The following is a 17,075-nucleotide window of genomic DNA, read 5'->3' on the forward strand; positions in this document are numbered from 1 at the left end:
TCACCAGGTGACAATCTCTGTGGATGGCATCCTCACCACAACAGGCTACACTCAGGAGGATTACACCATGCTGGGCTCCGATGATTTCTTCTACGTGGGAGGAAGCCCAAGTACAGCTGACTTGCCAGGTTCACCTGTGAGCAACAACTTCATGGGATGTCTTAAAGAGGTAAAGTTCACATAACTCCATCGAATGCATTGTGCCTTGCAGCTGTTCATGAACAAGTGAGATTACTCAATCAATGACTACAACTGATGTCTAATCTATGAGGAGTGAGGTTGTAACAGGAAAGATTGGACTTAGAGATGTCCTACGCTTTCCTCTTAGTATATGCTGGCTAACTGTTTCATCTAACTAATAGAGACTCTTGCCCCACAAGAGTCTGTGCTTTATAAATTAAATGCAATGAATGCTACAGATGAAAGGCCTTTGAACTCATGAGGAAGTTGACACTTGTGAAGTTTGATTTTTGTGTTTTCTAGCTCTAGCTAGAAGTGGCTCAGTTTGTGTTTCTGTGCCTTGTTTAAAATAGAGCATATGCATTATTTTACCTTTGCCAAGTGTGGCATCCCTATGAGTCTCATTACTTGAAATGAAGGAAAATTCTCAGACTATAACATTAAGGCTCATAAACCCTTCCTTCCTTCCTTCCTTCCTTCCTTCCTTCCTTCCTTCCTTCCTTCCTTCCTTCCTTCCTTCCTTCCTTCTTCCCTCTCTTCCTTCCTCCTTCCTTTTCTGGAAGCTAGTAGCCACCGCTGTGAGAAAGCAGTGGGGCTTTGCCATTATTCATTTGCAACCATTGTAGCTGATGTGTTGAGATCTCTATCTGAGAGCAAAGGAGCTTCAGTCAAGTGGAAGTTCAATCTCTAAGGTCAATTGTTGAGGCAAAAAGAATCAGACTTGATTTGGTAGAATTCTTTCAGAACACTATGTCATCAGAGCAGTACACTGTACATTGTTGTTTAATTTAAGCCAAGCTTGATTGCCTGAGATATCTATAACCATATCCCTAGGGAAATTCTGTGAGAAGCTAACAGTGTTCCTTCTTGTAGATAAAAATCTCTTGTGACATCCTATGAGCTTCCTCTCAGGGCATATGTTTTATTCTTACTATGGTTATGTGGGATTTGTTGAACCACAGATATATAGGAGATGGCACCATACTTGCATTCATTTATGTCACTGGGCTGCAAATTGTAATGTTAAAGACAAGAAATGGATCTGTTTTGCCTGGCATATAGTAGGTACAAACTAAACATTTACTGAGTAGATCAGATTATTAAATAATATTCACATTTTAATATGCTGTAACTAAACTTGGTGGCTCTTTATAAGACATAGTCTTTGTGCTTGGGTTATCATCTAAGAAGGAATTATGTGATCAGTAAGTAAATAATTACACTGAACACCATGTGTTCACTGCCACAGTCTAAATGCTTTGACTGAGTAGCGGAAGCAGATAAATTTTAGGTGGTAGTCAGGTTTAGAGAGGAAGTGACATTTGAGCTGAGCCTTGTTGCAATAAACCATATGTGAATTGAGAGGCAGGGGTGGAAAGGAAAAACACAACAAAAGAAGGAAGAATCCAATTATAGCTTTGTATTGTTCTCAGTCTGAGGGGCAAATTAAGAGGAGAATCCAAAGACTGCTTTTCTTTTCTCTGCTGCATGTTACCTAAGGTCCCACTAGCTTCAGGGATTTCACTGTCATTTCTGAAGGAATTATGGTAGGCCTAGAGCACTTCTTCCCCGGGATTTACTCCTATTTGGATAGAATAAAGGCATAAACTACTCAGTGTCTAATGAACCCTGAAAGACACTTAACTGCTGTTAAATCACACAGCATTGGAATTGTACCCTCGTCAAAACTAGATTACAACTTTTGTATTAGCAGGATGTGTCTCAGAATGAATGAAAGTATTTGTTGCCATGGAAATTTCCTCCATTTCTATAGTGCAACAATTCTGATTATGGAACTTCCTGGAGGAGATTAAAGGGTGGACTTTTCTCCTACACATAGTCATATTGAACCATTTCTCAGTGATGTAGCTTGAGACAAAAGAGCAATTTATGAATCACAAATCTTTGATCTATTAGCTAGGAAGGATAGCCTTGAATATTTGAATATTTTAAAACATATCTCAGGAAAATATAAAGTAGACTTATGCAGAATCTAAGATATAATAAACATACACACACTTATGCTTCTCAGGTAAAGAGCCAAAATATTCAAGTCTGTCAGGAGTGTCACTTAGTAGCTGAAATTTGAGGTCGTTTTGAAAATACTGTCACTATTAGAAGTAACTATAATTAGTAATAAAATTTCATATTAGCAAGCTGTAGAATCTGAGTACAGATGAAATTAGCAAAAGGAATATCCAAAGCATGATAATTTTGTTACATTCCATTCACTCTCTTTTGTGCATAGAAAATCTGATGGTGTTTAAGGCCCAGTCCCAGCACGTGTGCATGCACACACACACACACACACACACATAAATTAAAAAACAAACACCTGATAGCCTTTCTAAGAAACAGGCCTTCTTTGTCTGAATGCTTGAACACATACCTTAGTCTCAAGTAATCTTACATTATTATTCTCCATTTAATTTTTACAATTCACTTTCTGTGAATGTCAGGGGAAATTTCTTATCATTACTATTTGTCTTTAATAAATTAGTGAGCTGGAAGAACTTCCCACTATGATTGCATTTAGCTTCAGGTTAAATCTCATTTTGATCACCTCACCTTTAGATAGGCTCTCTAGTTCTTGTACAATGTTATCTTCCCTTTCCTATCTCTCTTATTTTTCCCCCTGTGGTCTTTTACCTTACATGGCTCTCAGTTTTCTCAAACTGAACTGGGTGCTATTACGTGTCATTTTTCATCAGATTGGGATGTGGTGAAAGGATGATGGGATTTCTCTTCCAGAATCATGGACAGTTCTCTGCCTGTGGAACAAATAGGTTTTATTTTTGAAACGAGTTTCTTCACACTTGAAATCTAAGTTTGGCCCTGCTATTGAGAGCTAAAGTGACTAGATCTTACTTGTGTTCATACACCTGCTAAAAAGAAATCTCTGTTAAAAAAAAAAAGCATGTCCAAGTTGTCATCAAACTACTGTGGTTCTCTACCCTTGCTATCAATGCAAGATTCACGTTCAGTAAAATATCACAAAGTCAGCAGCTTATTCCTTTCAGATTTTCACATTTTAATGTGTCTATCTTGCTTTTGTTCTATTAGGTCTCCAGCCCGCAGAATAGTTCTGGGGACCTTATGGGCTCAGAATAATCATTCACTGAGTGAAATAGCATGCTCTTAAGTTACTAAATGTTTTCCTGCAGAATTTTTTTTGGTGCTATTTATTCCCCACCTAACTTTCTTGAAATAATTAAATACCATTTTGGCATAGTGATAGTTGAATCTTTTAAGAACCTTACCCCCTTTCCCTCAGGCATCTAATATGAGGGACATAGCATATGAAGGGCCATGGCAAAGCTAAGGTAAGTCAAGAGGAGACTCATTTTCAATAATTATGATGGGCAGCAAAGGCTTGAAGGGCAGCATCATAGTAAAATGAAAAGAATGCTGACTTTCAAACTAGGAAATCTGGCTAGAAAAAATAGCTATATTATGCTATTCTCAGTTTGTGAATCATAATGTGGAGATAATAAGACATTGCTGCATTTTTTCTCAAGAACAAATAAAGCAATGTGAATAAGTCAAGCAGCATTATAAAATGGTATCTGATTATCACAATTATTAAGAACAATGTAATATATCTTGTAAAATAATCAAGAACAAAACTATAAGTAAATATGCATCCATATTAGCAAGTTATTATCTAGGAAAAATATTAGGGGTTTGACCTTTTCAAGTTACTGGTGGTTCATACTTGTAATCCTGGCTACTTAAAAGGCTGAGATCTGAGGATCATAGTTTGAAGCCAGCTGGGAAAGGAAAGTCAACGAGACTTTTATCTCTAGTGAACAACCAAAACACTACCAGTAGAACTGTGGCTTAAGTGGTAGAGTACCAGGCTTGAATGCAAAAGCTAAGGGAAAGCTTGAACCCCTGAGTTGAAGCTCCAGTACTGGCACCAAAAAAAAATAAAAAATGAGGACATATAGGCATTAGCTTCCCACCTGCCCTTACTGATTGTCTTTGGTCATTAATTAGCACTTTCAATCTTTTGGCTAAAATGTGCGCGTTAGGGAGACAAAGCCTATTTATTCTTTTTTCAGTACCTAGAACTGTATCTGGCATGAAAAATTTGTGTTCAACAAGTATATCTAGATGGATGAGCGTATGACGGAATGAATCACCTAACCTCTTGGATCTCCAAGATCTGGTGCAGGTTAGGCCAATAACGTCTTGGTTTAACGTCTTGGTACCATAGATTGGATGGTTTATAAAAACAAAAATATACTTCTCATTGTTCTGGAGACTGGAGATCTGAGATCAGGGGACCAGCACAGCCAGGTTGTGGTGAGGACCTTTTACCTGTATATAGACTGTCATCACCTCATTTCCTCACTTGGCAGAAGGAGAGTCATTGAACACTCTGGGTCACTTTTATAAAGGCACTGGGCCCATCTTGAGGAACTTTTTTTCTTAACCTAGTTACTTCCCGAAGTCACCTCCAAGTGCCATCACATTGGAATTAGGGTTTCACTATGCAAACTGTGAGAAGACACAAAACACAGGGTGTGACAACAACTATACCAAGGTACTGAGATTAATCAGGTAAGGATCTTGCTTTAAAGGACTTTATTCTTAGTGGAACAAAGGACAGATACATATATATGTGTAATTTGTGTGTGTGTGTGTGTGTGTGTGTATGTATGTATGTGCCAACCCTGGGGCTAGGCATTGTCCCTGAGTTTTTGTGCTCAAGGCTAGTGCTCTAACACTTGAGTCACAGTGCCATTTCTGGCTTTTTGGTAGTTAATTGGAGATAAGAGTCTCACTGAGTTTTCTGTTCTAGCTGGCTTTGAGCTGTGATCCTTGGATCTTACTTTCCTGAGTGGCTAGGATTATTGGTATGGAGGCTACTGATGCCTGGCTATATATAATTTTCATGAAAGACAAATTTTATTTTTAAAAAATTCATAAAAGACAGAAATCAATGTGGCTACTGAGACAAAAGACAACAACATATTCTGGGGTTTGGAGAAGGTCCCTCAGAAGATGTAGTGCCCCAGATTGTGCTTTAGAAATAGAAAGGAATAGGGAAGAGTGATAGAGGATTACTAGACAGCTTGAGTAAATGCAAATGGGTGGTTTCTGGTGAGGAACTTATAAACACTAATTTTACAGTGCAAAGTACAAGAGTAGGAATTGTGGTGATACAGCTGCAATGTTAGCTACAGATCAGGTAATAAAAGGCTTTATTCCATGCTGAGCTCTTGCATATTATTCTCTAGATTATACAGGCCATGGAAAGATCTTATGTAGTGGAACAATACTTTAAGATTGTCATGTTATTCACCAGGTTTTTAGTGCTGAAGTTCGATCACCTACAATTTCCCCCACTGTAATTCTTTTTTTTCCCCTAGGAAGTTGAAGGACTGAGATGGGAAGAGTAGTCAGCACTGGATAGGGAGAATACTACTCTGAAAAGTTACTACAGAAAAGCATTGCCTCTTGAATCTCATTTCAGTTTCTGACAATCTTCCCTGTTTGCACATACATTTCTCCTTTCCTCTGTCCTTGGCATTACTGAGCTGTTGTTGCTGGATAAAGCACCAAACAGTAGAGGAAAGCCAAGTCCAGACTGAATTGCATAAACAAACATTGACTCTAACAGCTAGTGTCTCCATCAGACCTGGACTACATACTCAAGCCCCTTTCACAATGCCCTCCTGTGTGGTTGAGCTTCTGTGCTGTTTGATTTGGTTCATTCTACACCCGGCCCCTTTCTCCTCCATCTGTCTTTCCTCCCTTCATGTTCTGCTACCTCTACTCACCAATGGGGACTCCCAAGTGCTCCCTAGGATCTCTGAGACAGACTGGTACTATCTTGCTTCTCTTTTCTCATGGCATCTCTAATAGGTAGGATGGGAAAGCAGGAGAACTGGGAGAATGGAACTCATATTTAAAGGGGAAAGAATAGGGTAGAACATCATTACGTATATTACATCCCACATTACTGTGTGATTATTAGCCATTTAAAACCGAACAGGGTTTTGCAGCCAGAGATAGTCTCTGAACAGATGATTAATGGTTTAATCTGTGATAACTTTACATTTTATAGAACCCTGATAAGAGTCCGCATCTGGTGAGCCAAGCTATTTAAGGCTGTGTTAATTCTGTTAATTGCTATACGTTTATTTGAATTGCTGGCACCTGCAGGCTTTCAGATAATGTGTTTGTTGTTGCCTTTTTTTTACATACTAATTTTATGTTACTCTGTCTTTTGCTACCGTCTCTTATGCTGTCCCTCAATTTATCTCCTGGTTTACATTTACATCATCCTCTTGTTTCTTCATGTTCTTTCTTTCTATTTCTTCCCTATTCCTTTTTTTCTTTTAATTGCTTGCTTCCAAAATGCTTGTGTTGGTGTACTTCCTAATTTCTCAGGTGATACAAATGCCTGTGCTCCATGAATTCAGGCCTGAGCACCTCCATTCTTTCCAGTATTAATGGCATTGTGTAGCTCTGGTGTCAACGAAGTACAGATGAGGAGGTAAGAGGCACTGTGAGAGCTTAGGGGTATAAGGTAGGCTCTAGGAGCACATGTCCTGGGTTAGAGTCCTGCCTAGAATCATTCCTAATCAGATGCTATACATTTAGTAGGCTACCTTATGTCTTTAGCCTCAGATGTTCTTATCTATAGAGACAGATAACTTTAGGTATTTTTATGTGGGGACTAAATGAGATTTTAAAAACATGCAAGTGTTTAATGAGATATAAAGCACTATACCCATGTTAACGTAGTAATTATTTGCACACTTAATTACTTAGGCACTGAAACAAAATTGGTTAGTTACAGGCTGGGTGCCAGTGGCTCACGCCTGTAGTCCTAACTACTCAGGAGGCTGAGATCAGAAGACTTTGAGCAGAAGTCAGTCTGTGAGACTCTTATTTCCAATTAGCCACCAATAAGATGGAAGTGCAGCTGTGGCTCAAGTGATAGAGGACTAGCCTTGAGCAGAAGAAGCTAAGAAATAGCACCCATGTCCTGAGTTCAAGCCCCATTACTGGCACAAATAAAATGGGTTACTTCTAGGCCAAAAAATGAGTTATTTCTCTTTGCTTTTTCTACAGCTAAAAAGCTATAGAAATCAAGAGTTCCAGTGCAGTTTAATCAAAAGGACTCAAGGATGGGAATCTAGTTGCACAGGCTAGTTCTAATGTTAATAGAAAAGTTATGCAGAACCACTGATGCACGTGTTTTATCTGTTACATGGAGGTAGTAATTACAGAAAAGCCAACTGTACACTGTGCTGGAGAATTTCTTAGAAATGTATGTAGAAATATAAATTATCATTTGTTGTATTTTGGATTGCAAGGTGAGTTTATTTCCTCATGTTAGAAAGATGTGCAGAAAAGAAGTCTATTGTCTTGATAAGAGTGAGGTGGATGCATGTGAAAATATGAGTTAGAGAGTAGGAAATAAACTAATGTGGTAGAAGAAGAAAAGAAGAAATACCACCTCAGGAGCCACTTATTTGGTATTTTTGGGCTGAATTACATTTCCTCAGAAACAAATATGTTGAAGTTTTAGCATTTTAAAATGAATATTTGTTACTGGTGTCTTTATTACATGAGGAGTAAGACAGACACTGAGGCCTAAGACCATTTGAAGAAAGGCAGAATATAACAAAGCACAGTGGCTTCAGAAGAAACTAACCCAGTTGATGTCTTGATCTTGGACTTCTATTCTTAAGAGAAAATTAATTTCTGTACTTTAATAAGTCCTTAATCCTTTGCTATGGCATTTCTAGCAAACTAATACTATGCACAGATTGACCAAATTTTATATGTATACACACACATATATGATTTTGAATTTATTACCTATTGATTAGGCAAATCCCTCCCTCTTGAGCCATACCATCAGACATTGCTTTAACATGTTTTTCAAATAGGGTCTCATGCTTTTTACTGGGCTGGCCTGAGAGAATTCGATGCAATAAACACCTTTTTTTTTTTTTTTAGCCAGTCCTGGGCTTGAACTCAGGGCCTGAGCAATGTCTCTAGCTTCTTTTTGCACAAGGCTAGCACTCTACCACTTGAGCCACAGCGCCACTTCTGTTTATGTGGTGCTAAGGCATTGAACCCAGGGCTTCATGCATGCTAGGCAAGCACTCTACCACTAAGCCACATTCCCAGGCCATAAACACCTTTTTTTTTTTTTTTTTTTTTTTTTTTTTTGGCCAGTCCTGGGCCTTGGACTCAGGGCCTGAGCACTGTCCCTGGCTTCTTCCCGCTCAAGGCTAGCACTCTGCCACTTGAGCCACAGCGCCGCTTCTGGCCGTTTTCTGTATATGTGGTGCTGGGGAATCGAACCTAGGGCCTCATGTATATGAGGCAGGCACTCTTGCCACTAGGCTATATCCCCAGCCCCCATAAACACCTTTTTTGAATGTCAACTTGATGTTCATTTTCCCTTCTTTGGGAAATTATATCTTGGGTTTTTGTTCCCCCTTATTATAAATCCAGTGATCAATGACCATCTGTCTGCACTCAGCTCCATTAATAATGATGTGATCTCAGGGATTTCTATCTCCTAGGCATGTTATTTTGTTTGTAGATGAGCATGCAACCCAATTTGGATCAGTCAAATTCAGCCTCAGGACTTTTGTTTGTGTGTTGTAGGGAGACAGCTCTTATTTGCTTTGGGATGAGATGGTATTCAACTGAGAAACTGCCTGCCATCACAAAACTGCAGAGATTACTGATGAAACCACACTGGAGGCAACCAGAGAGCAAATGTGGGGAAAAACTAGGACCTGGTCACATTTTGAAGGCTCTAGGTGAAACAGTCTTTATGTTGGAGTACCGCTGAATTAATTTCTAGCCATAATTGGGTAAATCTCCTCATTTGACTAAAAGTTTCATGGGCTCTATTTGCCATCATTCATATAACATAGAGCCTTTGGTAATGTGTCAGTTCTTATTTATTTATTCTCCCATTTATTCACTTATTTATTGGATACCGTCTCTTAGCTTTTTCTACTCAAGGCTGGGTCTCTACCAGTTAAGTAGCTTTGGGGTTAATTGAAGTTAAGAGTCTTATGAACTTTCTTGCATGGACTGGCCTTGAACTATGATCCTCAGACCTCAGTCTCCTGAGTATCTAGGATTATAGGTGTGAGCCACCAGCACCTGGCTTTTTTATCCTCTCATATTTTACTTTTGGTTTTGTTTGTTTTTTCTGACAAGAAGATAGGTCTTTGGGTAGAAAAATTTTAAAGAAAGTATATTGGAGCATATGATTATACTGTCTTAATATAAATGTCTTGTCCTACATGAAGCATAGCCCAAACTATAGAGATAACTTGTAAATAAGAAGTTTGAAATCTGGTTGATGGCTTTAAAAACATTACAGAAGGGTGGATAATAAAAAAAATACGGACAGTGGTAAACTGTAGATAATTAAAGTTATAGATTTAAGAGTGTAATCAGAATCTGGGTAAGTTTGGGAATAAATTATTAGTAACATGGTATGAGTCCATAAGAAACATGATTGCATAATTCATTATGAATAATAAAAGATCTTTATAATATCAATTACACTGACGTGAGTGCAATGGTGTTAATACACTGATGACTTGGGAAAGTACTATGCAACCCACAGGTGAGTAGCAGCCAGGTTCTTGTCACTATATTCATATCAATAACATGGCAAAATAAGGCTTGGATGTAAGAGCAATTGAGTAAAAGAGTAACTGGATAACAATATACCACCGTGTCCTGAAGATTAGATCTACTTTGCTCTATATGAAAGGTTTATTTAATGCTACCAGGCTCTACATTATTGACCACGTTTATCTTAGGGACATGAAGGAAAGTGGAAAAAACAAGCCTATCAACTTTATGGTGGAGAACTGGACATGAGAGAAAATATAGGCTTACATGATCGGGCCTGAATTAATAGTCATAATCTATAAAACAAAGAAGGTGACAGTTTTACAGTATAGTTTATTGACTAAGAAAGCAGGGTTTGGATCTAGTGTTTTTGGCTGCAAAGTTCAGCTCTACTCCTGTTCGCTGTGTGATGCAGGATAATTTACTCAGCCCTCTTTGTACTAGAGTTTGCCTATTAACAGGGACAATAATAATATAGGCTTCATGGAGTTTTCCTATGAAGAAAATGTATGTAAAATGCTTAGAACAATGTTTAACATATATAAAATAGCTGAGCAAATTTTGCTTATGAAGATCATCGTTGAAGTCACCATCGCTCTATGCTAGTGTGCTTCTGGAAATGTTCCGTTCAGTTCCAGTTGATGATCTATTAAAACGTTAGCTAACTGACAGTTTAGGACACATTTAGGGGGGAGGTCCGAAAAAGAGGAAGTATTCAAGATTCTCAAGTAAAAAGAATCAACTGATGAACCTTGGGAAGAAGAGATTTCCTGTGGCCAGAAGTTGAGAGTTGTCTTTATACATAAAGAACTCTCCTATGGAAATGAGATTAAATGTGACACATTAACCCTTAAGAAGAATGAACAAGCTAATGAGTGGAAGTTAGGTACTTAATACAAGGAATAATTCTCAGTGAGAGCTGTCTAAAAATGTCTTCAAATTAATGAGCTTTCTGATACTCAGGATATCCAGAGATTGGGCATTGATGTGGAAAGTCCAGTACCAAATGAGCAGATAATTGTATGGATATCTTCCAGGAATATTGTATAGCTCTATAGCAAATGAGATATCTGTAAAGAATAAATGAGGCTGATCGACTCAACCAGGCTCACTGTGTAGTAGACTTTCTTTATTAACCTCCGAGTCAGTTGACTGTGCACATCCCCACAGATATATATATATATATAGATATAGATATAGATATATGGATATATAGATATAGATAGATAGATAGATAGATAGATAGATAGATAGATAGATAGATATAATTACTGGGCTAACTTCATGGTAGGATTGAGATTTCCAGCCAGGGCTATTACCTATTCGTTATTTATAATTGTTCTCCTTTCTTCTGCACAGATATCTTCTCCAAAACCTACAGTCACATCCTTTTAATTATAATCATATTGGCAATGATAAAGACTAGCAGTTGTTGAGCATATAACAATGTGATTTCATGTGTCTACACAGGGCTGTGTAGACACACACACACACACACACACACACAAAATTAAGTGAATTCTAATTGCATTACTAATTTAAGTTAGAGAGAGAACCAAGGTCTTACCCATGACACAATTATGAGCATTTGGGTTAAGAGGGGAATACCATAGGCATCATGGCCCCACAGCTGCCATGTCTACTAGCTCAATGGTGACAAGGAGCAGGAAATGAGCTCCTCAAGGGGAGGTTGGTAAATCTGTGGTTAAATCTGCTCTAAGCAATAGTCTTTCACTATCATTTAGAGGTTCCACTTCGTAGGAAAGGTCATTTAATCAGGCAAAAATGTCCTGCTGGGAGACAGGATACAATTACCTATTTCTTTCACCTTGCCATTGATTGTTCTGAGAGGAAGGCAGTTTGTGCTTGATTTCCCACTTTGACTGGGAATACTGATATTACTCAACCTGCTAATGGAGCAATGATTTTCATTATGAGACCAGAAAGGGAAGTGGCATACACACCAATCAGTGAAAGCTTCTATCTTGAGATGTACAGCACCTCTTTCCTTTTGTTCCAGTTCCCTATTTTCTGTGAAATTCAAGCTATACCTCTCTAAAGTTCCAAACTTGTTTTGAATAGTCATTCTGTTTTGGGAGTCCCTTATTTAGCTCTGAAATTTTCTTTCCCGTCTTCAAGATAAGCCCAGTGGAATTTATTGCTTTCTGAAAATGTCACTTATTTACAGCAAACATAATCTACTACAACATTTCCACTGAGACAACAATCTCTTGTGTCGTCAGATGCCTCAAAGGAGATTAAAAAAAAAAACAAAACAAAACCAGTCTTTGTGCACATATACCTACAGGGATAAAGCAATCATTGAGCTAATTAATTAGCTAATGTCTTTTTTTAAATTGTTTTGTAAGTGTTGAAACAATTATTCCAATATTATGGTGCTTCTGTAACATTGTGTTCCATTCCTCACATAGATAGCATTCACCACTAGTTTCTGTACAGTTTTCAAGAGAGCTATAAAAGCAAATTTCCCCCCAAATCTGTGAAGTTGCAATATAGGGTAGTATGCCAATTATCACAGGGTAGTAACACTGCACAACAAGGACACAACTAACAAGCTACATAGAAGGATCACAGAATGAGAGGTTTTTTTATTAGCTATCCTTCAGACAAGGGCGAATATCCAACTCAGAGCTAAAAAATTGAACTCTCAAACAACCTAATTATTAAAAGGCCTAATGACTTAAAGAGAGATTTCTCAGAAGTAAACATGGCCAACAGACACATAAAAATGTTCAATATCTCTGGCCATAAAGAAAATAAAAATGAAAACAACACTGTGATTCTACCTTACCACAGTTAGAATGGCAATTACCAAGAAAACTAACAACAACAAATACTGGCATGGATGTTGCCAAAAGGGAACTCTCTTAAACTGTTGGTAGGAATGCAAACTTGTTTAACCACTCTGGAAAGCAGTATGGAGGGTCCTTAAAAAAACTAAACATAGAAGCACCCTATGACCTAACAATTCTACTTTTGGGGCATTTATCCAATAGAGCACAAACAAGGATACACCAAAAACACCACCACAACCACGTTTACTGCAGCGTTATTTACTATAGCCAAGATATGGAATCAACTCAGATGTCCCTCTTGATCCACAAATGGATCAAGAAAATGTAGTACATATACACAATGGAATTCTACTCATTCATTAGAAAGAATGGCAATGAACCATTCATAAGGAAATGGAAAGACTTAGAGAGGATTAAGTTTAGTGAAGTAAGCCAGCCTCAGAGAAGCACAGGTTTGATAGTTTCCCTCATTAGTGAGAACTATAATGTGACTATAAATCTACAAGTAAGCACACTGGGTGGCACAGCAGCTGTTATAAGTGAATTAATTGAAGTATAACAGACTCTATGGAGAATGCAAGTAGTATATTTCTTTAGAAAGACTAAGTCAAAGTCTAACAAAATGAGTACTAGGAAATGGATACATGTGTTGGGGGAGGGGTCAAGAGGACAGGGTGGAAGAATAAATGGGGAAAAGGAGTAGAATGCAGACAAAAATGCATTATTTATGCCACAGAACTGAGAAAAATAAGAGAAACGGTGAGTAAAAGAGGGTGAAATGTTGAATGGATGCAAGATGCAATATATATATATATATGATTTGTAAAATGGCAAAAACTTCAATACATAACCTAAAATTAAGAAAAGTGGGGGGAGAAGTGAGGTGGGAGGGGTGGGTGAGAATGTTAAAAGGCACTGACATTGATCAAAAGGCACTCTATTCCTAATCTGCTCTGTTGAATGCCAGCTCCTCTGTACAACTACCTAAAGAAAATAGAAAATTAAAAACTTACCTCCTTTCTTCATCAGCAAATATCAACAAAGGCTCTGATACTTCATGTAGAAACCAGAAACTTCTCACCTTTTTGATAAGATTCTTTCCCTAGAATTATTTTGGTGCCCTCTTTCCTCATGGTTTATAGCACAATTTCTTTCGTTACTCTCCAAAAAGCAGTATTACCCTTTCTTGCCTTTTGTGAAATTTAGTCCTCTTAGAAATGTCTGTCATCTTTAATCATCTTGGGTCTTCTCTTTATCTCTGTCCTAGCCTTGATCCTTTCTTCTGTTCAATTTCTCCCTTAGTTCATTCACTGCTCAACAAGAAACTTCCTTGGAGAGTTGTGTTTACTTACTGTCTCTTCTACTTTATGATTCTCTTAATCTTCCACATTCGCATGCTAAACTCTGAAATTAAGCGTCCTTAGGGTCCATATAGAACTGTTTTCTTGTTTCTCCATGCATAAGTCAGTCTTACAGGTTCTCAGTTCCTAAATTAAATGCAAATAATTTTTATTATATTTGCATCACACTATGTTTTCTTTATAGCATGAGTTTCTAGAAGGCAAGAACAAATATTGAGGTGATCAAACAGTCCCTTTTTGAGTCAAACAGACTCTAGCACATGAATGTATTTCAAATATTCTTGAATAATAAATATTAGTGGATAACATCAGTTATTTAATTATTGCTGCAGAGCTTAAATTCTGCTTATATTTATTTTCTTAACAAAATGTCATTGTATCACTTGTTGTCGAGTGCATATATCTCCACATATTCATAGTACATTGATGCTATCACAAGATTGGCTCTGTTAGACATGTGGTAAATATTTGCAGATACAAGGTCTCTGAGCCAATGAAATGTGGCTGAATGATACTAATAGTAAATCTGCAGGTAACTGATTAGACATTCAGATAATGATTAGTATACAGGAAATAAGGAGTATAATGTATTAGTGAGTGGGTATATTCAACTGAGTGGTAAAGGAAAGAGGAAACGTGTATTGTTAACAAAATTGAGATCTAAAATGAAAAAAGTAATCTATCATACAGAGATCAGGAGGAGGTAATTCTGTTTTTTGTTTTTGTTTTTGTTTTGTTTTTTTTCGGCCAGTCCTGGGCCTTGGACTCAGGGCCTGAGCACTGTCCCTGGCTTCTTCCGGCTCAAGGCTAGCACTCTGCCACTTGAGCCACAGCGCCGCTTCTGGCCGTTTTCTGTATATGTGGTGCTGGGGAATCGAACCTAGGGCCTCGTGTATCCGAGGCAGGCACTCTTGCCACTAGGCTATATCTCCAGCCCCAGGAGGAGGTAATTCTGATCAGAGGACGCTGCAACTTCATATCAGACCCAGAGCATGGGAAATCTTGGGACATTCAATAAAAAGCCAGTGGTCGTGTGACCATGAGAGGAGGGCAATGTCTGTGACTAGTTCGGCTGCTCTTCTGAAAAGATCTGAGCTAGGCAGTGCCAATTGACCAGGCTTTTCTCTACTTCAAAGCCTTTGCTTCTGTTTTTCCCCACATTTGGGATGAATTTCTCTTTCCCTTTATGCCAGAGAGGAAGGTGGCCCTTTGCTAATAAGTATAAGCTTATAAACTTGTTCACCTGCATTTTCTATCACTTCCTTCCCCTGTCACCTCTTGGGCTGCATTCTCCAATTATCCCTACTCTCTTTTTACATACATATGTACACATACATTACTCTTTTTTGTCAAAGGAACACTACTCCCTCCCCATTTTAAGTGTACAACAATATCATTAGCCATATGCACCTTGTTGCACAGCAGAACTCTAAGAATTTTCCTTTACACCTTTGACCTTTGCCTTCTGTTAGATTTCCTCAATAACATATACGCATCAGCTAGGCTTTTCACAATCCCTCTTCTGATCTGCAACTTCTTGAGCTCAGGAAGAGAGAGGATGCATTCTCTCTAGGAGATAATAGGGAAGGAGGCAAAACAAGATGGTCATGAGACTTAAAAAAGGAAAGATAGGGAAACAAGAATAGGATAGCCAGGGTCACTTCTAGAAGAGAGATGTTGGCAGGTACTAAATTCAAGAAGACAGCAACTGGCTCTCTGTAATCCAGGGAATTTAGAGCAGCAAGTACAGAAATCATCACCCATTTACGCCAGTTGGAAATGTCACAGGGAGCTTTGATCATTCCTAGGCATCCCATTTCTTTTCTTTAGAAAATGTTATTGTAGCATTGATATACAGAGGGGTTACAGTTACATGAATCAAGCAATGAGTAATGAGCACAATTCTTTTAGAACCATGTCTCCCCTTTAATTCCTTTCTCCTGGTTTTCTCTGCCATTTCCATCTACAAGATGTACAGTGTCTAGTGAGTACCACTGTTGTATTTGTTCACCCTTATTCCACTTTTTCTATGCCTCTTCTTACCTTCCCAAAGACAAACAAACTGACAAACAAGATAAAAGAAAAAAAAACAAAAACATCAACAAAACAATAACTTGTTCCCATTTCTTGGAGCTCATTTTGTAAAATATTATTTTATATAATCATATGCACAAGGTTATTGAGCCTTTGTCAACCACTCCTATGCATATATTTCTTTGGCCTCAGTGTGTGAATGTCTAGAGTCCTCCATGTATTGTCTTATTTTCTTCTGCTAGTCAATCAGTTGCACAATCCCATTGGAAACGGTGATGTTATAGTTCCCACTCATGTTTGTCTTTTGCTTTCCACTCCCTTTTCTTCCAACTGTCTTTCTGGCTTGCATTCTGTGGTATCATCAGTGGTCTTCCCTCTACCCTCCCTGCCTTTCTGCATTCTGCGTTCTGCCCCACTTGGCTCTTTATGCTGTTCTTTGGAAACATTAAGCATGTTCCAGAGCCTGCCTTCTTCTGTATTCTACCTCAGGCCTTTTATATATAGTGTGGCTTCCTTTTTGCTGCCACTTCCTTCTAGATCCTTCCTATATTGAACCACAGTTACTACCTCATATTTTTCTAATGGTGAATTTTGAGTTCATGTTCCTAAATCTTATTTGCTTCCCCCAGACAAGCATTTTTGCCCTTCACTGGCTTTGTCTGACTTCTACCCTTGCATCTCGGATGTATCTCTGCCTTAGCCATGGTTAATGTTGATGGATCACTTTCTTAATGGTGGCCTTTTGTCACTTCTGAACCACAAACTTGGAATATAATACAAAAGTATATTAGGGGATGATCACAAAGGTGGCAATAGCTAAGTGCATCTGATCATATAAGATAATATTTACTGAAATGAACTCCAAGAAATGGAGTCTTTTTTTGGTTTATTGTTGGTTTTGTTTCCCGTTTGCCTCAGTTCTTAGTTTTTCTGTCTTGGGACGGTAAGGGGGCCACAGAAATAGAAGGACAAAGGATGAACAAATGCAACAGTGATACTCACTAGAGGCTATATTGAAAATGAGCTATACAACTTGTCAGTGGGGCAG

General features: G+C 38.2%; 1 protein-coding gene across 8 annotated transcripts in view; it reads left to right on the forward strand.

Moving 5' to 3' along the window:
* Nrxn3 (neurexin 3) overlaps nt 1-17,075 on the forward strand; it is a 1,433,525-nt gene that overhangs the window by 370,206 nt on the left and 1,046,244 nt on the right. For 7 of the 8 annotated variants that reach the window (XM_048362219.1, XM_048362221.1, XM_048362224.1 and 4 more), the window contains one exon: nt 8-169. In XM_048362219.1, coding sequence (XP_048218176.1) covers nt 8-169 — 162 coding nt within the window. Of the gene's footprint in view, nt 1-7; nt 170-17,075 lie in introns of those variants that run through there. The other variant, XM_048362226.1, reaches the window with a different exon arrangement.

This window comes from Perognathus longimembris, chromosome 14 (assembly GCF_023159225.1).
Source record: "Perognathus longimembris pacificus isolate PPM17 chromosome 14, ASM2315922v1, whole genome shotgun sequence".
Taxonomy (NCBI): domain Eukaryota; kingdom Metazoa; phylum Chordata; class Mammalia; order Rodentia; family Heteromyidae; genus Perognathus; species Perognathus longimembris.